Source organism: Xiphophorus couchianus, chromosome 8 (genome assembly GCF_001444195.1).
Source record: "Xiphophorus couchianus chromosome 8, X_couchianus-1.0, whole genome shotgun sequence".
Lineage (NCBI taxonomy): Eukaryota > Metazoa > Chordata > Actinopteri > Cyprinodontiformes > Poeciliidae > Xiphophorus > Xiphophorus couchianus.
In genome coordinates, this window is record NC_040235.1 from 19,009,288 (window position 1) to 19,035,186 (window position 25,899).

The following is a 25,899-nucleotide window of genomic DNA, read 5'->3' on the forward strand; positions in this document are numbered from 1 at the left end:
TAACAGGAAATGCTTTTTTAAATTCCTTTGTAAAACGTAAATGGCAAGTCCGCTCAGTGATCTAGTGCAGTGGTTCTCAAATGGGGGTACACGTACCCCTGGGGGTACGTGGAGGTACTGCAGGGGGTACGTGAAGCTTTTCAAAATATCTTTAAAAAATCAGTAGGCTCCTCATAATAAGTCTTGGGAAAAATTATTTTGTAAAAAGTTCGATAAAATATAAATGTGTGTTCATGCACTGAATTTTATATTCAGTATTTAGTTTCAATATCCTTTAAAATAAAACGGTTTGACTGGTTTTATACCTTCCTGGTGGTCACCGTCTTCTGTTTTTCTTTTTTGTTTAACCATGCAATGTTTGCAATATGGATGTATTTGTCAGGTTCACTGATATAAGTTGTTTGGCTTTAATAAATCAGACAGTGATTTTACAGCACTGTACCTCTTTTTAATTCCAAAAATGTTTTGCCCGTGTCAGAGGGTACTTGACTAAAAATATATTTTTAAGGGGGTACATCACTGAAAAAAGTTTGAGAACCACTGATCTAGTGGATTGGACATCAGGTGACTCACTGCGCCGTTGCTTTGCGTTGAGTCACGAATTTCGGTGGTCGGGGAAATGACACAATCAAGCAAATAATCTGAAAAATGGACGCAAAGTTTTTAGATTAATTGAAAACGCTACGACGGCAAGATAACAAGGTCCAAGGGAATCACTTCACAGGTCAGTAAAAAGCTTTAGTTAAAAATGTATATAAGAAAGTGGAGAGTAGGTTAGCTATGCTAGCTTAACGTTTATCATCATGTACCCTTGCTGTACAGTTCGGAGTATTTCGGTTCAATTAACACAAAATAAGGTGAACTACACACATTTTCTGACAGATAATCAGAAGTGTGTTTAAATTAGCTAATCAACCACCGCGAGTGTTCAGGCGATCACTGTGGTGTTTTTACATACTTTTTTGTGAAATGTGTTGTGGTTCTTTAGTGTTAATTCCAGATGCACTTGAACTAATCTTTGTTCTGCGCTCCCGGGGCTGTTGTTATTGGTTGTCATGGCAACGTGTGACGTTAGGCTGATAGACTGGGAAAAATAACACAATCACCCGTTTGTCTACATTTTTCCCTGGACTAATTGCACGATTGAACGTGGCAATATTCAGAGCAGTCATCAAATAGGATTAAATATTTCATAAAGCATAAAGAGCTAAAGTTTGTTAAATTTTAAACCATGGCTGCTACAGCGACAATTAACATAAAATTATTGGTCAATATAAAAGAGAAATTCGCTTAGTTCTCTCTTGTGTCTTCACAGAACTGACAGAAACCAAACTATTTATAGATTTGTATGCAGAGAGAATATATATATTTTATATGTTCAAACATCAGCATCTCAGCTTTAAGTCACATTTTATAGAAACCTGTAATATCGATGGTCACTCTACTAACCAACTGCCCCAACCAGACCCAAAACAGGGTTTTCTCTCTTTAATATTTGCTATATCAAAGCAAATATGCTCAGTAAATACAGACTCATTCCATAAATTAGAATATGATTGAAAAGTTACTTTGTTTGTAATTCCATCTCCAAGTGAAAGACATTATATAAATTAATTTGATTAATTAGATGTTTTAACATATTTATATTTCGTAGTATGTTTAATAGCTGCTAAAAGGTTATTCTCTAAAGGTACTATTAATCTGACAAGCCTGAACAGGACACATGTCCTAATTTATTGAATAAGACTTGTCTGGCATTCACATGCAAGTTTTGGCATTATTCTTAGCACTAAAAAATAAAAGGCCTTCCAGTAACTGTGGGTGTGTAACCTGGTTGTATTTCTGTTTTGTTATAATTACACAAAATGTCTTTTTTTGGTTATTTGTATTGTTCCTTTCCTTACCTGACTGACACACCTCTAAAAAACTCTGTCATTGTTTTAATTGTGTTACTTTAAGATCGGAAGTTCCTCCTTTTTATTTCTTCTTCTGTGGTATTGTCTTTAAATTGTTTGCGCCCCTTAGACCCTCCCCTTTTGTCATGTCCTGTGGGAGAGGGGTGTGCTGTTTATTTTTCATCTAAATACATCCAGTTTATTTATAGATCTATTAAGTTAATTTTTGTTATGTACTTTTATTTTGTGTTGGACTGGAAGCGGGCAGCCTATAACATGGTTGTTTTCTGTATGTTGTTCTCGTCAGGTATGTTGTATAGAAAAGGTTTATTTTGCTTATTTAAAAATTGTGAGACATGGTCCTCCCACGCCCTTTTGTCATGTTGTCCTGCGGCAGAGGACTTGGAGCAGGCCGCCAATAACACGGTTGTTTTCTGTATGTTTTTCTCGTCAGAATAAATCAAGAAACCATCCTTTTTAAAGACAAACCGTGTCACGGCCTGATCAATCAATAAAATCAGCACAACACTGAAAGGATCCGGTTACAGGTGCATCAGCACCCTAGCCGTCCCCCTCGTTCCTCTTCGTCCCCACCAACTTGCAACACAAAGTTGCACCCTTGTATTATTATCATTATTATCATCATTGGGGTTTTTTTGTGTGTGTTTTATTTAATTGCACTGTTTTTAAAAGGCAATGGGATGAAAATAGTATTCCAGTCAAAAGGCAAGAAAAGAAAAATATTCTGAGCAGAACTTTAAAAGAATTAAATTGCATCCAGAACATTGGAAAGTATCAATAAACATATCGACATAAATTTGCTGTATTATAAACTTCCATGCAGCACTTATCTGAAGTAGACAAAAACATAGAATAAAATGAAATGTTGAAATATACTCACAAGTTCCTTCAAATATTACTGAGTATTCTACTAAAAGCCAGATGCACACAAGGTCTTCATCAATTTGTTCATGAAGACCTTAAGCAGCGTGCTTTTCTAAAACAATGAGGAAAAAAAAGACCTAGGACACTTAAATGTAATGGACATTTTACAGAAAGGATTCCCAAAATGTCATCAGTAGAAGCAATGTAATAGCAAAATGCCAAAAGTATCTTTAAAAGATAAATAAAAACCAAGTAAAAACACATCTCATAATTCAAAGTTAATTCAAATTTTGTTGTTAAAAATTTCTACTTTTTTCTTTTTAGCACAGCAGTTAGAGCAAAGTTGGTTTTGAAATCAGAGATAGAAACTTCATATACAAAGCTTGGAATTCATTTTGCAAAATGGACCTAGCTACTTGCTGTAGTCGACAGATGTACAAGAAAACTGGATACAGTGGTGGCTCATCAATCAGCTGCCTGACCAAGTATTTTAGTGATTAATGATCATTCAATTCAAAAAATATATATTTTTAGATTCCTATATTAGAAATTATTTTTTGAAATGGATGTTTACTAGAAAATATCAAATTATGCTATTACAGTCCCCTTTTACAAATCACAGTGTAAATCAGTTACTGCCTTATGTAAGACTTGAAGGGTCTAGGTGACTAGTACAATAATTACCTAGGTGGAAACTGAACCCACACATGCAAAAATAAGTGCGATGTCAGTTTTTAATCCCTTCAGAGTGATTTATGTAGATAGGCTGTTATTTCAGGGAAAGCTTGATATTTACTGCATTTACCAGGCATGGGCAGGGTCAGATACTGTAACTCTAACAATGATATGAAGGGCCATGTAATAATGACTAATAATCACTAGATGGCGATAGACAGATCATAAACAAACTCAACTTTGAAGTACTACGCGGGAAGGAAATACTCAGCTGTGGATTGCTTCCTGAGTGTGCCGAAAATGAATCACTTTGATGCTGTGGGAAGCCCACGGTCTCGATTTTCACTGAGTTTCGAAGAGATATCGGCTTCTACAACAACAGAATGAAAAGAGATAAAAGTATATTTTCATAGAATAATATATCTATGCCTATATATATATAGTCACCATAATGTGACTACATCGTTTAGGTACTTGCTGAAATAGTAATGATAGTTATGACAAAGAAATCTGTGATTAGAAATACAGATATAAGACCATGTTAACACTAGCTCTATACTCTAAGAGTATGATAACCTTTCTGGTGATGTGAACAGTTTAATTATTCATGTTATATGATAAGGTAGCATCTGTAATTACTTTCAAAAAGCCATCCATCTACGAGTAAAGAAAATGTTTATAAGCCTTTTTTCTAGGCTGTCAAGAAGGGTGCAACAACAGGTGTAGATGTGGTATGTTGTGTTACTTTAAGAAATATAATCCCCAGGAAAATTGAGGGGTTTTTTGGGGGGGTTTTTTGCTGCAATTTTGTTTTTATAAACTTGTATACAACTTGTAAAATGTTGCCTGTTGATGTTGTTGATATGATCCTTTCTGATATTTGGATGTGCTGGAATCACACTATATGTAACTGCAAACAGTCGATAATATAATTTAACAAACTGTGTGCCTGTATGCAAAAGTAATTAAACAGGCCTTCCCTCACCATTCACCTGAGTCTACACTGAAATGCTTTACTGAAGAAGTCGATTATCAGATCAAGCAAGGTTGTCAGAGAAATAGCCCTCATTTAAGGATGTAATAATTCCTATTTATTCAATAAATAGTGTAAATGGAATACTACGGAGATATGAAGATACTTGTTTGCTTTCAAGATTTATAATTAAACCATAAAATATGAATCACTTCAATGTAAAAAAAAACGACAACAAAACAAACTAACAAAAAGAAAACAAAACATTTAAATTTCATACATAAGCCAGAACACTGCCAAAAAACGTTCTCATTCGTTGCTACTTCTTTTGTGTTTGTTTATGTTTTATAATTTTTGTCCCATGTCATGCTACATTTATGGCAATTAAAGGGAGGGGATTTGTAAACCACAGAAAATTTAATAAACCAGATTCTGCTCAGCATTTCCCTCCTGGTTGTGTGTTGCCATGGCAGTGGTTAAAATGACAGTCCCCCAGGAGCGAGCCAATCAGAGGCCAGCCTTTGGTGTCCGGTTACTCCCAGTCAGCCCACGCTAAGCTGGCAGAGGGAGGGTTTATTCCACTGCTCCGCAGAAATGGTAACTTTGTTTCGCTGGAGGAGAGCTGGTAACCGTGCCGAAGCGAATAGACCAGATTCCCAAACAAATAAAACAAATATTTTAATGTAACATTTTATTATTTTTTTTTTACTTTTACTTTTGGCTGAAAATAATTCCACGTAGAGGACCATTAAAGTGGAATGAGTAGCATGACCTGTTGCCTGTCTTCCTCGCCGTGTAGTTAACTACAATCCAAGATGTTGCTTTGTGGATGGGATGGCGTCTGGTGCAGTTTGTGTGCGGACTCGTAGCTTCGTCGGAGTACGAACATTTACGCCTGAATTAATTGTCTAACTCTTCTTTCCTGGTAAGCTTCGTTTTAAACTCACTTAGTTTTCAGTCTATTTTATTTGCATGTGTTTTGGCTAACTTTAGCCCAGCTGCGAAACCTGAAGGATTGAGTCAGCTGGAGTGAGACTTAAGTCTTTCTTCAGTGCGTTGATTGCTAGCTATCTACTATCCTTTAGATTGTTAGAATCACTTTAAAGTTTTTTGTTAAATGCAACGTTATATTAAGATTATGTGTATATTTTTGGCTGCCCCACATCACTAAAGTAACAGCATTTTAATTGGGAGGGAGGGAACACTACTATAAAAACAACATGCCATGTAACTGTTTGAAACATCTATCACTTGTGTAGCTTGGCTAATATTGAAAAAATAAACCACAAGTTTAATGTTTTAGCATGCATTCTCTCCCTGTTACCAAAGCATTTAGAGCCATATAATCATTATTGACTAAAGGTTTTATGGATTGGCATGTGAGAAGGTATTTAGGCCCCCTTCCCCCTTCATTAACATCGAAGTATACTGAAGTTAACTCAAAGTGAAAGGTCAGGAAAAGCTAAGAAAGAAGGCTGTGAGACGGGGTGAACTTTCTCATCTAAGCTGTCATGGAGAAGGTGATGAGAGCGTTATTCATAGGAAAAAATGAGCAAAATAGTTAAAGGGCAGGGTTTGTGTGTTGGGAAGAAGGCAAGCTAGAGTGAAGTTTTACTAAAAAAAAAAAAAATGCTCTCCATGTCACAGTTCTCATAGCAACCCTGTGATTAACAGAAATGGAGCGGATGAGGTTCAGACCAAAATGAGAAATAAGGGCTATTGGTCCAGAGCTGGGCTGATAACCAAGGAAATAGTCATAGCACTTCAAGACAGGCTTCACTGAAAAACAAAAACACTGAGTGGAGCTCACTGGTTTGTGAAGAAGGAAAACAGCCCCTTAACTAGAATGTGCAATATTCAACGCTGTATTGGCCTGTGTTTTGTGTAATCTGGAAAAGTACCTCCACTAATGCTGTAGATGGTACGTAGATCACAAAGAATGTGAACTAACCACTGTGTTTTCTCTTTTATTTAGGTGAGTCACTGCTGTTGCTAAATCCCTACTACTGTTTTGTTCACATGAAACACATTTAAGACCCAGCTGGGAAACTTCAATTCTATTTTTGTAATATAATATTAGAGTAAGAAAAAACTTACTGTATGCAGAGCCAAATTATTCTTGACTTTGAGCAAAAGGTTCCTATAATTGGCTGCAGCTCTGATCATGGAGTGTGTGTGTGTGTGCGTGTTTTTGTTTGTTTTTTGTTGTTAATTACATATACATTTTTAAAACTTTTACCACATGCTGGTCTAAACACACCAATTGCTCTTTTAGTTTAATAAAAATTAGACAAATGTTAGTGTCAGATCTTCTGACATAAATATGACAATTTTATTATCACATTTTTTTTGTTATCAGAAATATTTTGCATATGTTTTTGCTCTTTTTGATATAGTGGTTTTAAAAAAAGGGTCAAAATCAGAATTGGCACTTCAAATTTAAAAGAAAACCATAAATCGTTTTTAACTAAAGAAATTTCCTAACTGGTGCCACTCCAAACTAATTAACAAAAAATAATAGTAAAGGCATACAAACATTAGAAAAACATCTTGGTTGTATTTGATGATGTGTGTGTTGTCATTTTACCCCTATTTTTATTGACTTATAATAATGCTCATATGTTCCTAATTGATACTCGCAAGCCTTTTTTACTCTGAACAACAGACCTTGAAAAAAAATCTGAAATGCCCACAGCTTGATAAACCACATTTTATAACGTTGATCTTTCATCTCAGCAACATCCAGTTGTTTTGCTTTATGATACCACATCAGACACAAGCAACTAGATAAAGAGACACGTTTGAGATTTGCCTTTTACTCTGATCTATAAAAAAGTTAATATAAATTAAAACTAAAACTCTCTTACTGAAATTAACACACACTTCGGTAGATGTGGTGAAAACAAAATTTGAGGTACCAAGACAATAATGCCTAGCATCTCATTTGTTTGCTTCTGCAAGGGATTATAATCATAGAGAGACTTAATGCATTTTAGAAAGCTATTTGTTGAAAAATCTAAAGGTTTTGCTTCTAACTTGACTCCTATGTTGCAGAGGCTATAAAAAAACAATAACAAAATTGATACACTTGCTTTTATGTAACAATATTTCTATGCAAATGCAGAGCTGCAATAGGCCTATGACAAATGGATTGTGGCCATTGTGTCCCTCTTTTGAGTACAAAAAGAAACCCTCTGTCACAACAGTCGCTATACCAGGCCTATAGTTAGCACCGGTTGCTTTGTGCCTGCTGTGATATCTAAAAAAAAGTCTCCTTTTACATTTTACTAATATTTTATTTTATGTCAATCAGCTGGCTGAAACATGGATCAGAACTAAAGTCGTGGACTATTATATAGGTGATTTATTTTTTTATTTTTTATTTTAGCATTTCTAGTGTGTTACATAAGATTCCCATCATGTGGAGTGCTCATACAAATCTTTGTGTTTGCTACTATGATGCAACATGCAAACATAGAACTGCAGAAGTACAGAACATACAGTTTTTATATCTAATATTATAAATTATAAGATTTAATTTTAGTGTCACATAAATTGTAGTGTCTGATTATGTTTGCTGCCCTGCGACGGACTGGCGACCTGTCCAGGGTGTACCCCGCCTCTCGCCCGGAACGTAGCTGGAGATAGGCACCAGCAACCCTCCCGACCCCATTAGGGACAAGGGTGAACAGAAAATGGATGGATGGATGGATGATTATGTTTGCATTTCTTTGTGCTGCTCCCTTGTGATGTTAACATTTCTTACCCAAAATTGTGAAGAAGGCAAAGTTCTCCTGTGAACATTATGATGCCCTTCTTCAGTTTACCCAAAGTGACTTTCTTTAATTTGTATTCCAGGAAAAAACTACAATGCATATAAACACAACACCACTTTACTGTTATTGTCAGTGGATATTCCAGATGTGGCTCTGCTTCAGAATTACTACATTGCATGGTAGATGTACTAGTCCTGGGTTTCCATGTCAGTAGTTCAGTAATGTTCAACCTGCTTTTGATTTGGTATGAATATGAAACATTACCCCTATATATCTCCAGATATGTTGGCTAAGATTATAACCTTATGAAGGCCACGTGTGCTCATGGTCTTTCTAATTCTAAGAATAGAGTAGTTGGAAGTAATGGCAATAGTTCATTTTAAATTTGTTTCTGAATTTTACTGGCAAGAATAACCTTAGGAAAAATTTTTTAACCTCTCTGTTGGCACACCTCACTGCTTCTGCTTTTTCCCTTCAAATGCACTTGCCAGCTCAGAGTACAGTTTGGGAGGATATTACCAAATTCATTCTCATGGGATGTATGCTGTGTTTCCCAAAATTAAAAGCTGAATCTCATGTAACTTCGGTGGGCTTGTCTCTTTAAGAGTTTTAATGGGGGGGGGGGATTTTTTTTCTGTTTCTTGAAAGGACAAACTGAATAACTGATATATGTAGCACTATGAAGTTGAAGGACATTTTTAGGAAACTGTTTTCAAATCCATCCAATGGGTTGTAACTCCAATGGGTTCTGTCACACACAGGAAAGTGGGTGGAAGTGCCGAGTAAAGACCTCTGTCACGTTTCCAGGCTTATTTTTTTAAAATCCTTGTGACTGTAGTCAAAACTCTGAAACTCTAACCAACAACAGCAGTCTTTAGTTGGTATTTTTCTTGTTTGTTTTTGAAGGCAGGATGTTTTAATACACAGAGAGACCTGGGAACAAAAACCCAGATAGTTGGCAAACCTGAAAGAGCAAGAGGCTCTGCAGTGGTGAGGGTTTTCTGCGTTTAGATTGCCGAACACCCTCCGTAATGAGCAGAACCAATGAGAGTAGTTGGCCTGTACGGCGGTCTCAGCGCGGATAAAAAACATTCCACTGTAGGTCTCTGCTGAAATAACAAGGGTCACAAAACAATCAGCCCTCACAGCACCCGCTCTCCCCTTTCTCATGGGTAATGAACTAGATGGTTGGTATCCCACTTGTCCTCAAACTTCACTCCTCCCATTTACTAGAATGGTTAACCTGCATTCCTGCATAAACATTTAGGCTCGTGACAGGTTTACTCATTAGCTCTCTTCTGAAAACTCCAATTCATAGGAAGGACATTGTTTCACATATTGCTTTCAGAAAAACAAAACAAAACAAAAAGTGACTAATTGGTTTACTGGCCCAGTTTACTGGAAGGATTTATGGATAAATGATATGCACACATTTAGCCTTTAGTGTCAGATGCAGCAGAAGTGTTTTCATCGCCTCCTTTTGTGATAGGCTTTCAGGAGACAGCAGGGATCTAGACTGAAGTATGTGTGCATTAATTTGATGGATTATCATGAAATTTTTGGAGACATTTACGGTCCTTGGAGATCTCAAAGTGGGTCCGATTTTTCAACTGTTCACCAAGATACAGTGCATGTTCACATAACTACTTGATTACACTTTTAACTTTGCTGACCGCTAACTTTTTTACTCTTTATATTAGACTCTGAAATCCTAAAATAAAGACATTATGAAAAGTAAGTTGAATTTGGATTTTGCAAACCAATATTCATGGAGCGCTCAGAAGATTGGTCTAGAACATGGGTGTCCTCTTTAGGAACAAGCCTGACATTTACATTTTAATCTGACAGAAAATTCCAACATCGCTGTTCACAGCATCGATTTACAGTTTGGGCTTTTTTTTTGCTTGTGTAACCCATGCGATGTAATAAAATCTTTATTTGTTCCTTTGGATGTGCAACTTTACCGTGGCTCGAATAGTTTCTGCACAGCCTGTTTGCAAAACTGGTTTGCTTACATTGGTGTCATGCCATTGATGAATTAGGAAGATTAGAAACCATTGTCACCACTGCAGAGCAGCGGCTGGAGTACAGACAGAAACTGTGACACATCGGGAACAACTTTGCATGTGTCTTTTATCTCATTCACATCCCTGTGTGAATGACTCGACTAGGGTATAGAATGAAGCACACATATCCTGTTTTAAATGGGGGTGAGGGGCACTGGTTAAATAAATTAAAGGCATGTTGAGTTTCCTAATGTAACAGTGAAATGTTGTGTTTTGTCAGCCATTGAGGGACTGGTTTTGTTCTGAGCCTGACCCAGTTTCAGGTTTTACAACATGTAATCAGAAAACAGAAGTTTACATAAGACACAGCAAAAAAACAGCTTTAAGATCGCAGTTAAAAAAAAAGAAGAGAAGAGTCATTTATATGACCTGATCAGGTTTATTTTTAAGCATGCAACTGATCTTTGTCTTATCTGCAGTACTTCAGTGTAACAGATAAACTTTAGATTATAAAATATAAAGGACAATATATGCTTAAATGTGTAAACTTCCACATTAATATACACAAGTTTTCTGAACTCACAGTATTATTAATTAGTGCCTTTACCAATAAAGTTTGGACTTTAAGAGTTGGAGGGATGTGTTGATGATTTGCTTAAAGGAAACCTCTTGGAAATTGATTTTTAATTTATGGTTGTAAGGCAATAAAACAAAAAAACTTCAAAAAGGATTTTCCAGAGGCCGTAGTTGCTGACATGAACAGAACTGTGACTCGGAGGTGCTGCCTTTGCATTTTCTGTGCTGTGCTGATCTGCTTCGAGGTTTCCTTCCCACAGCTCTGAGGGGTTTTCCTTTTCTTCGAACAAGGCAAAAGTCAAAATGATTTTTTTTTTTTCTGCTTGGTGCTCCTTATTAAGGTAACAGGACAAAATGTCAACTAACTTGGAGGAAAGTTGGCATATGTTAAAGAATTTTATGGAATTTTAAATGAGAAAACAAAAACTGCACGCTGAAGAATGTTTGTGTTAATATGTTTGTAGGTGATAACTGTGTGTTTCGCTACCTGTGCAGGAAAGATGCATGTGTCTCTGGCAGAAGCCCTGCAAGTTCGAGGGGGGCCGCTCCAGGAGGAGGAGGTATGGGCGCTGCTCAGTCAGAGTGCAGAAAGCCTCCAAGAACTTTTTAACAAAGGTATGCTGTGCAAAGACAATTATTCTTTCTTTTTCTCCTTATTTCTTTCTGTTGCGGGGACCAACTTTATTTTTCATGCATAATTACTTGCATAGTGGTTTGGTTTCACAGAACCTTAATATTGTCTGTAAAGAAAAATAGCACTGAAAAGCCTTTTTCTGAGAGTTTTATACTTCTACTGGAGCAAAGCTAGTAAATCTTTGACCTCCTTTAAATGAAATCAGAACCAGAAAATGATAATTTATATGTAATGTTTTTTATTATTATTATTCTGATGGCTTCATTTGCTCATTTTTAATGCCTGGTAGACTTTAAGATAGCCCTGGCCATTTTAATAAGTTTTGCCATTGCCGGTGAGGCTATCTAGTTGTCCTTGGCGGCACAGGCAGATAAGGAATTCAGCTTCCAGAAATACTTTGTTTTTTGAGAAAACTCAAGCAGTGGGTGACTGAGGCAAGTTTAACTTTAGAGACGCTAAAGAGGATGCGAGTCTGCAGAAATCTTGCCCTTGATTGTCACTTTAAAAACACTTTAGGAGGCTCCTGGTTTCACTCATCATTCCAGTACACCTGATAACACAAACTAAAACTATTGTCTAAACAGTTGTGCATTAAAAATTTCCACTAAGCATTAACTTGTAGCCAAGTCTATGTTTCTGGGGAAAATCAGCTTGTCTTCACTTTCTGGTTTTGCTTAGTGAAGCTTGGTGATGCAAATCCCATCATGCTGCAGAAAAACGTCCTTATCAGTGAATGCTTCTAAATATTCCTCAGCAGCCGAGGTCACATTTATGATGAAAGGATTTTGCAGAAATGATCTCGAATAGTGTCTTTGTGAAGGCTTATTTGATAAGCCAAGAAGCAAAGCTGGATACTTGAAGGTTTTCTTCATTATTTTGTCTTACGTTTGCTGCATTCTCCGTTGTACTTAAAGCACAATTTTATCCTTTCAGTGTGTAGTTGTACTGTGTAACTTGTGGCTGCTGGTGTGTGGAGCTTTAGACTGCTGAGTGAAGCTAAAATTTGAATAGCAGATGTTGGACCCAGTAATTATAGTTACTGAACTATGTAAAGTCTGTTTGGAACAAGAATGTGTTATTAATGACAAATATTCTAACTTTAAATTTAGCCTTTGTGCTGTTTTCTTTTCATCTGTTTACGCAGTGAAGGTGTGCATAAAGATTAGGAGATTGTCTTCAAATGTGAAACTAGTAGATTTTTCATGGGCAAACTGCAGTGGTTACTGCGTTTTTGCTTAAGAAAGATTTGTTTTAGTAATTGATATGAGTTTGTCTGATTAGTGAAAGGATTTTACTAGTATTCTTCCATGTTTTCTTTGAGTATGTTGTCACATTTGTCTGCTTGAGTGTTCCTGCAGTAGCTTGCAAAGCCATTTATATCTTTTGTAATTTTGCGTTTTGTCGCATGCAAACCACAAATGTCATGTATTTTATGTGACAGAAGGAGGATGATACACAGTTTGAAAAATATATTTGTACAAACACCTTTTCACTGCAGTCAAAGCTGAAAGACTTTCAGGTTTTGTCTTTGTCAGCTCTGTGCTTCTTTGCAAAAAAAAAATCAAGTTCAGTCAGATTATATGGAGATAGAATGTAATGGCACATAGTGTTTAAAAGTACCCAGATCATTAGCAACTTCTTTAACTTTTACTGCTATGACCGTGTTTTTTAAAGTTTCTGTCCTGCTGGAAGGCAAACCTTTGCTTTATGATTTTTGTCGCTTAAGTTCTAGCAAGTTTTCCTCCAGGATTTCCATGTATTTAGCGATTTTCATATTACCATCAATTCTGACCAGCATCCCTGTCCCAGCTGATAAAAGGGATCCCCACAGCATAATGCTTCTACCTCTGTGTTCACAGTGTGGGTTGTGTTCGAGCCACACAGTCTGTGTGCCTTCTGTCACATAGACTATTTTGCATGCAGACCAGGAAGTTTAATTTTAGTCCATCCACTTTACAGTTGTGCAAATGGTCTAATCCAAATAAAACACATGGAAGTTATGGTTGCACTGTGTAGAAGCTCTAGGGGTGTGAATACTTTTGTAGGGAACTGAAAGTCTGTCCAGATCTTTATAATCACTCTCCAGATGTGCTGTTGCTTATCAGCGTAGCAATAAAAATGACCTAGAATGTCTGAACACTCAATTTTATAGAGTGCTGATTCAGAATCATTTCTTGTCAGTAAGACTTTAGTTGCTCATCAAACAGCAACAGCATATTTTCATCATAATTATCATTATAATTTATTGAAAATCATGATTACTTTTTCAGAACATCTTTGTATTTGATACTTACCCAAGTCAAATATACAGTAAGATCTTTGAATGATCAGATGGGTTTTAAACAGGAAACCTATATTTACTTAGTAAATTCCAGCTTTTGAAAGCAATTTTTTCCCCCAGTTCTTCAAATCGAGCTCCCCTTTTCCTCTGCTCTTCTCAGACTAAGGTATGAGTTGAAGAAAAGAATTTTGCAGCACTGCTCAAGCATTCCTCTGTATATTTTTAAAACAGTCTCTAACCAAAGCACTGACTGTGGCTTTGTAGGAAAAGAGAATAGTACTGTGTAGTCATTCCTTTTTGCTTCCATGCTTCAAGATTTTATTTTTTATTTAATGCAGGCCAGGAAAGCAACATGTGTTTGTGTTTACTTCAGTCAGCTCAGATATCCATAAATGCCAAAGCCCTTTGCAAGAAACAGCCACTGTGGTTAGATATGTCTAAGTGTGAGGCATTTGGGCTTTAAATGTCTGGACAGAATATGATACTAACATTGAGTTCTAGAACATTGTTTTTTAATGCTGTGGGTCTCTGAGCTTGTTTGGCACCATCTAAAAGTTTATCTGAAGAAAACCAAGTTTTCTTTCTGTCTTATATCCATGTCCATGTTTTGAATTGTCTGTTTCCATCTCCAGACCCAGCAGCCATGGGCTTCATCATCTCACCCTGGTCCCTCCTCCTCATGCCCTCTGGCAACATTTCATTTACAGACGAGTATGTCACCCAGGAGGACTTAAGAGCTTTCACAGCCCCAGAGGTCATGGAAGGCAACCCCTTGAATTCAGTTTCTGACATTGAAAAGGTATTTAATGCTTAGATCATTCACACTGGGACAGAAACATTTAACATTCTTTGTTATATCTTTGTCTTGATGCATTTCTAACCAAGGTCTTTGGTGCACTCCCTTAAATAAACCAGAGCAGAGATGTACCAATCGAAGCTTTCTGGGTCATATTGTTCTCTTTTACCTTGATAACAAAGATTCTTGAGAGATTCCCAAAATGTCTAAATCCTGCATAATTCATGAAGGTCAAAAGCTTAAAAGGATAAAACAGAGCAACATTTCTGTGAAGTTTTTATCATTCTGTTATCTGCTGAACGTTTTCCTCCTTTAAGTAGCAACATAATTCAATGGCCACCATACCTCTGTAGAAAACATGGTTTCTTTTTAAACAGCCTCCAACATCTTTGGTCTTTCTTTTATTTTATTCATTAAAAACATTACAGATATTGAATTTAGTAAATACTCAGTAACAACTTTTACTTCAAGGTGTGTTACTAATGCTTGAAGTTTGGTAATCTAGGTATAAAAGTACTTGACTTAAATGTCATATATAAAGCTACTAATTTAATTTGCCCAAGTTAGTTTAAGACTTTTAGTAGGAATATTGGTCTTAAAAAGGACTCGACATTCTTTTATTAACCTTAAAGAAATTTGTAGTAACTCTTTAAAGAGAGAGCTGTAACATCTTATTCTTTCTTTGACCTTTGAGCTGACAATTATGTGGATTTAAAATGTAAATTAACTCTAGCGTCTGTCAACAGAAAGCAAAGCTGTAAATGACTGTCAGATGTGCATCTATTTTTAGTAGTGTGTGTGTATGTAAATGATAGACGGTGTAGTTTGGTTGAACTTGTCCTGACTTAAAGTGTCAAACTGACACGTTGGCAGAAGCTATGTCCGAAGTTCTGAGGAAGCATGCCTCCGTCTGTAGTTAAAAGACTCACTACAGCCCTCCCATTTCAAATCTGCTACTCTGGTAGAATAACTGAAACCTTGCACGACTGAAAACCCATCTTTGGCTCAGCCCCACTAACCTCAAACAGCTTTGTGCTGAGTCAGTTTTCCAAGGCTGGATCTGCCTCTCCAGCTGAGTTATTTCAGTGCAGAAGTTATAATCCGTTTCCTTCATTTTAAGACTGAGTGTAAATACATGTCAGCTGCAAGAGCCAAAGCTTTCTTTTACTGTTTTCAACCTGGTGTTCTGTTCTCACTTTAATTCCTCACTGTACCGTTTTCCAGATTTTCTGAAAGTGTTAGTGTGTCTTTAAATTTGCACTCTGTCTATTCCTGAAGGACCTCAAAGGGTACGGTGCATTCTTTGGCAATCCCTGAATTATTCTTTCCTCTACCAAGCCCAACATTCAGGGGAAGTATTTTCTCTCCAAAGCAATGAGTAGAGGGTAATAACAGGAAAATGGAAAAAGATTTTGTGATTTACCGTGAAAGACCTCATCTATGTTCTGTGTGTGGAAAATTAATTCAACTTTAATCCTCTTTGTTTGTTTTGCCTACTTCTCCTAAATTTAACCTTATTTTTGTCTACAACCGTCAACCTTCTTAAACCTTTTTTTTTTTCATTTTCATCAGCTTGTTTTGTCTGTTTTTTTGTTTTTGCACATATAGATTTAGTTTTTTTTTTTCCTTCCACAGATGCATATGTATTCACTGGGAATGACATTATTTTGGGGAGCAGACTATCAGATCCCTCCAAGCCAGGTAAGCATCATAAATCAAATAATCATAAAAAAGGCTTCTGTTAATATGTAAAAATCACTTTTATTATTTTTCAAAGACTTTAGAGTCTAATATCTGCTGTCAGCAAAACTATTATAGTCCTATTTCCTTCGGTTAATATTTTTGCAACATATAAAACTCCAACCTAAACTTGTCACTTGCCTGATTACACCGTCACAAATACAGTGAGTAAAAACTTGGAAACAGTCCAGATGCTTCATAACAATGCATATCAATATTTATTTTTATTCTCCCATGACACTATCTTAAAGTTTAATCTTGATGAGGAAAAAGTGCTGCCTGGAAATGCTGTCTGGAATGCACTTGGAAAATGAAGATGGTCAGGTTTCCCCCGCATCTTCATGACATGTAGAAATACATCCACATTTATGAGGAAATGCTTCCCACGGTCACCATGACTAGCACTGAGGTTGACTTCATTGCAACTCCAATATGTGTCATGAAACAAATGTAGTGTCTATTTGTGTAACCATTTACTTTATCTAAAAACAATCTGATCCGAATTATTTAAATGAGAACTAAATGACAACTATTTTGTTGGAATGCCCTCTATCTATTGCCTTGAAACTAAAAATATCAGAAAAAGGAATTTGAATATTACTGCGATGCGTCATTTATTCTGGAAAAAGGCGTCCTATGAAATACCTGCCTTAATTGAAATAGTTGCACCTTATTTTATATAATGGATTTGTGAAGGATAGCACAGATGATGTGAATTTCATAAGCTTTTAAGCAAACAGTTGTTACTGGAACCTTTGATTCTGAAGATAAATTACCTGCTTTTACAAAGGATGAGTTTACCTCACATAAAGACCTTTGGGTTTGGAGTCCTTTATGATCAGTTTAGGAGAAAAAATTTCACTTTTTGTCACTAGAGTTATGCTTATATGGTTATAATATTACATTTCCTTTTATATAAAATGCATATTAGATTACTCTTTTAATGTAAGGTACTTTAAGTAATGCTTACAAGATGATTTAGAAAACGAATGATGATTTACACTATCAGATCAGATAAAAGTCCTGCCCTTGGTAATGGTTTCATTCTTCATTGGGTTTCCTGTGCAGCCCATGAAGCTGGGGGAACACCTTAACGGTCTACTGCTCAACATGTCTGATGACATTACATTGAGTCGGATGTCACTACGCACGGTGCTGGACATCTGCAGCAAACACATCAGGAACTCCACCTGTGACCCTCCTTTCTCCTACATTAGAAAACTGGTGCGGTTGGTGCTTGGCAGTCTCTCTCAGGTACACACTTCAATTTAAATCGTGAGGATGATTTGTGGATCAGCTGCAGAGAAATGGGTCTCTCAATCATGAAAAAATTCCTTTTTCTCCACCAGTTTTACCATCTTATCATTTTATTGTTTTTTCAACTCTTCTTTTCTTAGCTGGATGGTCTGCTGACAGATAGAGAATCTCTTCCAGAGCGGAGTAAGGAGATTCGAGAGCGGTTGAGAGGCAAAGGCTTGCCATCCGGTAAAATGAGCTACATTTCTACACTATGAACACAAAGTAGCTAAAGTCTTCTCTGCCGTTTGAGTTGCCTAAGTCATACTGCAGTGGCATATGGAGTTATATCGATGTCTTTTTGCTTGATCCTTCTGTTATATATGGCATTGTTGGCCAAAAAAACTTATTATTTATTCAGTCAGATAGGTATGATACATGATATGTTTTAAGTTTAAGATGTACTTTACGTTTTTAGATGGTTGCAATAACGTTATTTGCATGTCAGATTGTCTTACGGTGGTACCTCAAGGCTAAGCGCTAGAGGCCTTTTTACTTGTAATATAACTTGAAAATAGGCTTTAATGGAGTGAAACTGATAACTTCATGATCTGTTTTCTTTTCATTGAGTTACGAACGGAAGTATTTTCTCCTTCAAGATCTTAGTTTAGTTCAACAGATCTGTAACAGCAAAGCAAATAAATGCAGCTTCCACAACTTACATTCTGAGGAATTACTTTTAGAAAGAAAAGAACACACCAAAACCTCTAATTTAAACTAAATTCAGGAAAATATGACTGAACCTCCTCGGTGGTTTTTGAACATTCCGGCATTTCTCCAGGCCATGGAAAGGACAGCCAGAGCACACTCATGGCCGTCATCCATATTATGTAAGCGCTGCATGATATTGATTAGATTCATATTTTGAGTCACCAGTGAAGCTGCTGGTCTGCTGTTTGTATCAGTGTTTTGTTTGTCTGGCTGAACACAATGCAGCCTCAGGGAAAGTACATGCAAAAGAGGATCACTCCATTCCTTAGCATCTTTCTTCTAATGGAGCAGCTCCCTCCCTCCTGCATCCTAGTTGTTTCAAGTTTTAGCTGCTGCTCAGGTTTCTAGTTATTTATTTTTTGCCCAGATAGACACTGTATGTCTCTGTTTCTTAAACTACTATGCTTTACAAAAGTTTTGATACCACTTGAACTTTTCCAAAGGTTCTTAACTTAGAACCACATACCTTTTTTAATATAAAAAGTATCACAAACATTTGTATTCAGTCACGTTTGCTCGGACACCCCAAAATAAATTCTGGAGCAACAAACTGTTCCAATATAAATACAGCTGTCTCTTCTCTGTGAGGAGCACAGGCAGGACAGGAGTAAAGCTGTCTGGAAGTTTTATAGCAAAGTTATGTTATGAAACATTATTCCTGAAGTTAAACATCTCACAGAGCAATGCTCAGTCTTTCTTCTGAAAATAGGAGTAAAGCACAACAGCAATTAGGATTGATAAGAAAAGCATTAATCAGAAAACCAGCAAAGATGATAACTGAAAGTTGCAGAGATTCACTGCTCAGTCTGTTAACAGGGCAATTATTAGTTGTGTACTCGACAGTCCTGAGCTGAAATGAAGGAGTGATGAGAAGAAAGAATTTGTTGAATAGAGACCTAAAAAGTTGCTTTCAGTCAGGTCATAGCCAGAGCAAAAATATGGAAGAAGACACTGTAAATCACACTGAACACACCATCCTCACAGTGAAACATGGCGATGGTAACAGCATGGTGTCATGATGTTTTTCTTCAAAATCAGAGTTGGTAAGAGAACAGAGATTACCCAGTGAGAGTGAAAAAAAACACAAAAAAATGTGCTGGAGACTTGAGATTAGAATGGAGGTTCACCCTCTAGCAGGACAGCGACCCTAAACAAACAGCCAGGGCTACAAAGAACTGGATTAGATCATTGCATATTCTTGTGTTATAGTGGCTCAATTGAAAGTCTGTAGCAGGACTTGAAATGTGTCAGTATGAAGACGTGTGAATACGTTGGCAAGGCACTGTCTTAAAAGCCATATGGCAGTGACATCCAAGTTGTGCAGCTGAACAGCCATTGAAAGAAAAAGATGTCTAAATCAAGTCAGCTTAAAATAGCAACCTGCCTTGAGCGTCCCTATGTTTTAGACCAGAGTGTAGAAAGGCTCCCATCCACAAATATACAAATGATATCACAGATGAAAAATATATGGAAGCTGATAATTACTTTTTTATGAGTTCACTTCTTGTGAACATCTCCATGTAGACATAGTCTAACTACCTTTACTTACTTCTAGCTTAGGTTATATGACCAACATTTTAAGCAAGTTTACAAGGTTGTTCTGATTGCTACATTTATTGCCTTGTTTTTGCATTTACGTTCTCTAGAATATCAGATTTAAAAATTGGGAACATTTAACTGGTTTTACATTTTACATTAATGTAAAGTAATTAATAGCAGAGCTAAGTACTCATTGTGAATGCATCTGTGTTTTTTATTTATATCTGTGTTGGTTGTCATCGATACTTAAGTTAAAGAATGAGTAACTCAGCATTTTAAAAATTTGACTAATTTGTCAACTTCAAAAATTAACGACATTTTCTTTCTCAGGGAGGAGTGCCGCCCCCAGAGTTTTGGAGCGCTACAAAGCCAGAACTCAGGAGCAAGCGGCTCTCAACCGGGGCCTCAGTCGATCTATGGGCTCGCTGCCGATACTGGACTTGCTGAAGGGAGATGAGGGTGCAGCTCCCCACAGTTCCCTGTCTGAGTATCACACAAACTCTGACTCTTCCACAGAATTCTACTCCAAAGCCCCCTCACTCCAGCACCAGCTTTCTTACCCCTATCTGCACCCGCTGCATCCCCAGATGAAGGGGCGGCCTGTGGAGCTGGACCGCAGATCTTTACCCTACCAAATCACAGACAGAGGGCCGAGTCAGCCCAGAAAGACCTGGGCCTCCTCTGTGGACTTGGCTTACATTGACCCAGAAGCTCTTCGTTTTGGAGCTTTGGAAGATGCCCGGAGAGGAAGCAGTGTCTTAAGCACGCATTCTGTGGGGAGGCGGAAATCACCTTTGTCTGTGGCCAAGGAGGTGGATTATCGGTACTCTGAGTTTGGTGAGCTGAAGGGCAGAATGCCTCATCACTTCTCTGCCCTGTCTGTCGGCTCCGGGCTCCCTGCTGCATATGACAGGATCAAGGAAAGACAGAGGAAACTCCAGGCACTACAGCAGGCGGTAAACGGTGAGTAATGCTGTCATAAATAAAGTATATATGTACTGTGCTCTGCACAACTGTGAATCTTCTGCTGTCACACTGTTTGATTCAGTCCAGATCCTTGAGTTCAGCTCTAGAGTGAGATTTTCATAACTTCTTCATGTGTAGAGGGTTTTCAAAATGCAGAACTGAGTCACTTTGAGTGTTTTAGTCGTTATTCAGAGTATTTATATTTTTAAATTGTTTACAAAGTACTAATAAAGTATTTACTCAAGTTATTCCATGACCAAGTACTGGTAAGACTGTTGTCAAACATGTGTGCTGCTGCTCCTTTTCTGCTGAATAGCTATATTTAAACCAGGCTTTCGTCATCATGTGATTAAAAACAATCACTCTTTTTGCCAAAGGATCATTTATAAAATTACAATATGCTGTTGGAATCTCAGGCAACTTGTTAGACTTTGTGTTTGAGTCACTCACCGTTTTAAATAGAGCATCATCTTAAAACCGAGACGCTCTTACCTTTTACCTTATTTTTGTACAGCTGGATAATACAGGCAGTAATAAAACTGTCTTTATCCTAACTTTGAACTTTGTCCGTTGTACAGCAGTGAAATTCAAAAGAAACCATTATTTTACTAATTTATGTTTCATTCACTTATTTTTGTTCAGAATTCACTGTGTACTGTGCACTGTGACTGTCTTTAGTCAGAAGCTGAGCACATGACACATTTTTTTAACTGTATTTCTAAATGTGTGGTTTTTATCACTTCTAGTTTTCTATGACTATAATACATCTGGAAAGTATTCAGTTCTTCACTTTTTCCACATTTTGTCAGTTCATTCTTCTTACCAGTCATATAAAATGAATATGTCCTCAAAATTCTTCAAACAAATGGCCATTATGACAATATGACATGTTTTTGAGTGTTTTGCAAATTTGTTAAAAATGGAAAAGTCAAAAAACACATTTGCATAACTGATAGGTATTTTGTTTACCTAAATACAAAGAAAGAACCACAGACAACGTTTATGAGTTTTCAACCAAGCTTCTGCAGAAGGAGAAAACATAGCAAACCACTTCTTCAAGGTGTTTACCATGCGTTCTGACTCCCTGCAGCAGAGCCTGTCTTTTTATTAAGCAGGAGAAAGAAGGGAGTCGAGAGTGAAATGTGGGAGAGTGATAAATCAAAGAATGGCTATTCTGAAACAAGGAAGAACACGTAAACTAACACACAGGCCCTTTAAGGAGGATCCTTGGATTAGAAAGCAGCTGCAGCTTCAAGGTTTAGGGAAAAAGCAAAGTTTTGTCTTTCACACGGTTTAACAAATTCCTCCTCTCTGGGGTGTGAATACTAAATAAAAAGCAAACTGGTAACTACTTATGTAAGAATGATAACAAAACATAATTATTCTAACAATAACTTTTCACAACCTTTGCTTAATTGAAAGAGATGAAATTTGAGCTGTTTTCACTGATCAACCTTGAGATGTTTCTGCATCTTAAATAAAGGCCACTTGCAGTAAATTCAGCTGATTGGAAGTACAAATCTGGGTAAGGATCCAGAAATATTTGTGCTGCTTTGAAGGTTCCAATGAGCTCAATCACCTCCATTATTGGTAAACAGAAGTTTGGAGCAGCAGGACTCTTCCCAGAGCTGGTCGAAATTGAGCAATTTGGGAGAGAATGACCTTAATCAGAGAAGTGACCAACAACCCAATGGTCACTCTGACAGAGCTCCAGTGTTCCTCTGTACAGAGAATAGAACCTTCTAGAAGGACAACCACCTCTGCAGCAATCCACCAATCTGGCCTGTAGGGAAGAGTGGCCAGATGAAAGCCACTTTTTAATAAACGGCAAATGGCAGCAAGTCTGCCAGTCTGCCGTTTTACCAAATTGTATATGAATGACTTTAAAACCATGAGAGACAAACATTTCTGGTTTGATGAGACAAAGATTGAACTCTTTGGTGTGAATGAATGGGTCATGTTCAGAGGAAGCTAGGCACAGCTTATCAACAGGACCATACCTGTCCCTACAGTGAATCATGGTGGTGACAGCATCACTTTACAGAGATGTTTTGCAGCAGGAACTGACAGACTAGTCAGGATAGAGGGAAGATTTACACAGTAATGTACAGAGACATCCTGGATCAAAACCTACTCCAGAGAATCTTGACCTCAGGTGGATCATTTTTCAGCTGGAAAATGATCCAAAACATGTGGTAAAGAGCTCAAAAGAGTGGCTTCATAACCACCCTGTAAAATGTCCTGGAGTGACCAAGCCAGAGTCCAGAGTTGAAACACATTAAACATCTCTGAAGAGATATGAAAATGGCTCCACAGATGTATCCACCCAACCTGATGGCGTTTGAGAAGAACTGCAAAGAAGAATGAGCCAAACTTCCTAAAGACCAGCTAAGCTGGTTGCATTATATTCAAAAGGACTAGAGGATGGAATTGCTGCCAAAGGTGGATCTACTAAGTATTATGCAAAGGCTGTGAATACTTGCATAAATGTGATTTCTTGGTTTTCTATTTTTAATAACTTTGCAAAAATATTTAATCAACATTGTCAGAATAGGGTATTTTTGTGTAGAATTTTGAGGAAAGAGGTTCATTTAATACATATTAGAATAAGGCTGTAACATCAGAAAATGTAGAAAAAGTGAAGCAGTGTGAATGCTTTCCAGTTGCACAGTAATCAGGCCCTTTGAGATCTCTCCTCCTTGGAACATTACTCTATCCCAAGTTCTTCTCTGAAGACAGGATTTCCTTCATTTCCTGTTGTATATTTTGTCTATTGATTACCCTCTCTGACTACTACTTCTTCCTCTAAATAAAAATCAGTTTTCTTATCTAAAATGAAACAAAACGACGCAAATCAGTTTTCTAAAAAATATATTAAATGCCTATTTAAATATTAATTGCATAGCTTTTATTTTTGGAAGAATTATTTTTTTCTTTGTGTAGCATCTTGTTTCCATTAGACAGTGTCTTTGTATTTTTGGGTGTCTTTTATTTCACAAAATTTGATTGTCGTACACCATCAGTCTCAGACGATAGTCATGAAAGCCTTTGTTTAAATTTTGTGAGGTTCTTAACATTTGACGAGTGTCCTGCTAAGTTTAAATCAACAAACTATTGTTGGCGTTTTCTGAAGGTTGTCATCGGTTACATGGCGCTAAAAAACAGAAAAGGCACAAATGACGTACATCAAGTCTTTCACCACCTACCTTTTGAATACAGGCACTGCATCACCTGCTTCATAACAAATGCTTTGTCATTAGATTGCACAATATGGGTTTTTGTGTGAAACACTATAGCTAGGTCGTGTTATCATTTTGTAATAAGTGTTTAGCAGAACATTGTCTGAACTTGAACTGTGGTCCTCAGCGTTTCAACCCATACACCATGTTATGTCTTGCTTCAGCCCTGAGACTTAATTTTTTAAGTCAGAATATTATGAGGATTTCTGTTGTTATTCAGCATAAGAAAAATGGCAAATTAGACAGTGTAATTAATTAGCAATTTAAAGCTCGTTATATTTGACAGATGGAGAGAAATATGAACTACAGTGGGATGATGAGAGCAGCCAGGCACTTGGCTACCAGCTGTGTATAGGAGTTGAATGGCTATATGGGTTCAGAACTGATTATTGGCTTGAAGGGAGTATCATTTGCGTTGGCCGCTCAGCGGTGTTTAGACAGAATGAGTCAGTGGCACGAAAGTCACCCAAATTACTGATTCTAATTAAAGAACAGCATAATTCTAGCCTTTACCTTATTGTCACACATGTTATGTGCAGCTATTCCTTTGATACACCTCTGTTACTTACTAACAGAGGTATAGTGGAAAAAACTGTACCGTTGCATGCTTGGGCAAATCACAATTGTTGCAATTGTGTAATTACCTAGTACAAAGCCCCCCAGAGTTTCCGTTTCTCTCAAAAGCTTTTTGTATTCTTGGTAAAAGCTCCATAGGGAGGCTGCTTTTAGTCGCTGACTCACATGTACCTGTGTGGGTTTGAAGGTCATCTGGTGACTATGAAGAAAGCATTAGGGTTCAAACAGGCATGTTGGCTTCATAAACTAATCTGCTGTCTTTTATACTTCCCTTTCCTTGCCTTATTTTTTCCAGACCCCCACCACTCCTTTTACAGTCTACTTGTAGCCTCCTTACTTTGCCGGCAGCTACTTTTATACTAGCAATACAGCATTATTTTCTATATCCTTGGGGGAATTCCTTTCTTTTCTCGTCATCTTGATCGCAATTGGATTCCGCATTGATATGACAAAATGTTGTTAAGACACAATTCCTTTCTGTATACATGATAAAGGAAGTAATCAAACTATGGTTACTATGTTTGTCCCGTTTTTGAATATACAGTTTTCAATAAAACTGGCTCTGAAAGATCATTGTTTTTCCAAATGTTTTACGTTTTACAGTGCTTGTTAAACATCTATCACTCTATTTCGTGTCAAGCCACAGCTTGTAATAGTCAACTTTTTACTTGACGTAGGTTCAAACAATGGTGTTTCTTAGTAAATCATTGAAAATGTTACTAGAAAGCTGCATGACATCAGAACAGAGAAGATTATTACACTTATTTCAATGAGATTGTATTGGATTACTAAAATCCCTAAGAATCACGCTCAGTATTTTATGAATGCTGTCTATAACTTCCAGCATGTCCCTTGATACAGTCACACACACAGTGTGATCACCAGTTTATCAAGATTCTTTTTGAACCTATTAAATTCTTCCGTCGCTGCAATGTCGCAGCACATTTTGGCAGCTGCAACAGGTTTTATGCAAATGCCACTCAAATGTTACAGAAATTGGCTAATATTAGCCTCTCTTTGTGTCATCCTAAACACTCAGTTCAGGTCACACGAATGAAAATTTTCTCACCTTCCTTGGTTCAGCTTCAAATGACAGAAATCCAACCTACCTTTTGATTAATTCAGCTATTAACTTAATTGGCAATTTTAAACACTTATACAAGGTATATAGAGTTTTGAACTTTTATCGCCATTTGCAGAAATTATCATTAAATGTGAAAAATAAATAAAATGAGTCAGTTACAACATGGCAAAAGAAAAGGCCAAGACTGTTTTCTCTAAGGTGGCAGAAACAAGAACAGCGTTATTTCTGGTCAGGGCATGCCATACTTAACA

The 25,899-nt window shown here is 37.0% G+C and overlaps 1 protein-coding gene across 4 annotated transcripts in view; it reads left to right on the forward strand.

Moving 5' to 3' along the window:
• The first annotated feature begins 5,006 nt into the window (after positions 1-5,006).
• Positions 5,007-25,899, forward strand: part of ptpn13 (protein tyrosine phosphatase non-receptor type 13) — a 47,406-nt gene continuing 26,513 nt past the window's right edge. For all 4 annotated transcript variants that reach the window (XM_028025131.1, XM_028025132.1, XM_028025135.1 and 1 more), the window contains exons 1-7: positions 5,007-5,353; positions 11,282-11,401; positions 14,334-14,500; positions 16,133-16,198; positions 17,306-17,491; positions 17,635-17,722; positions 20,114-20,746. In XM_028025131.1, the coding sequence (XP_027880932.1) occupies positions 11,287-11,401; positions 14,334-14,500; positions 16,133-16,198; positions 17,306-17,491; positions 17,635-17,722; positions 20,114-20,746 (1,255 nt within the window). In that variant the 5' untranslated portion in view covers positions 5,007-5,353; positions 11,282-11,286. The remainder of the gene's footprint in view (positions 5,354-11,281; positions 11,402-14,333; positions 14,501-16,132; positions 16,199-17,305; positions 17,492-17,634; positions 17,723-20,113; positions 20,747-25,899) is intronic.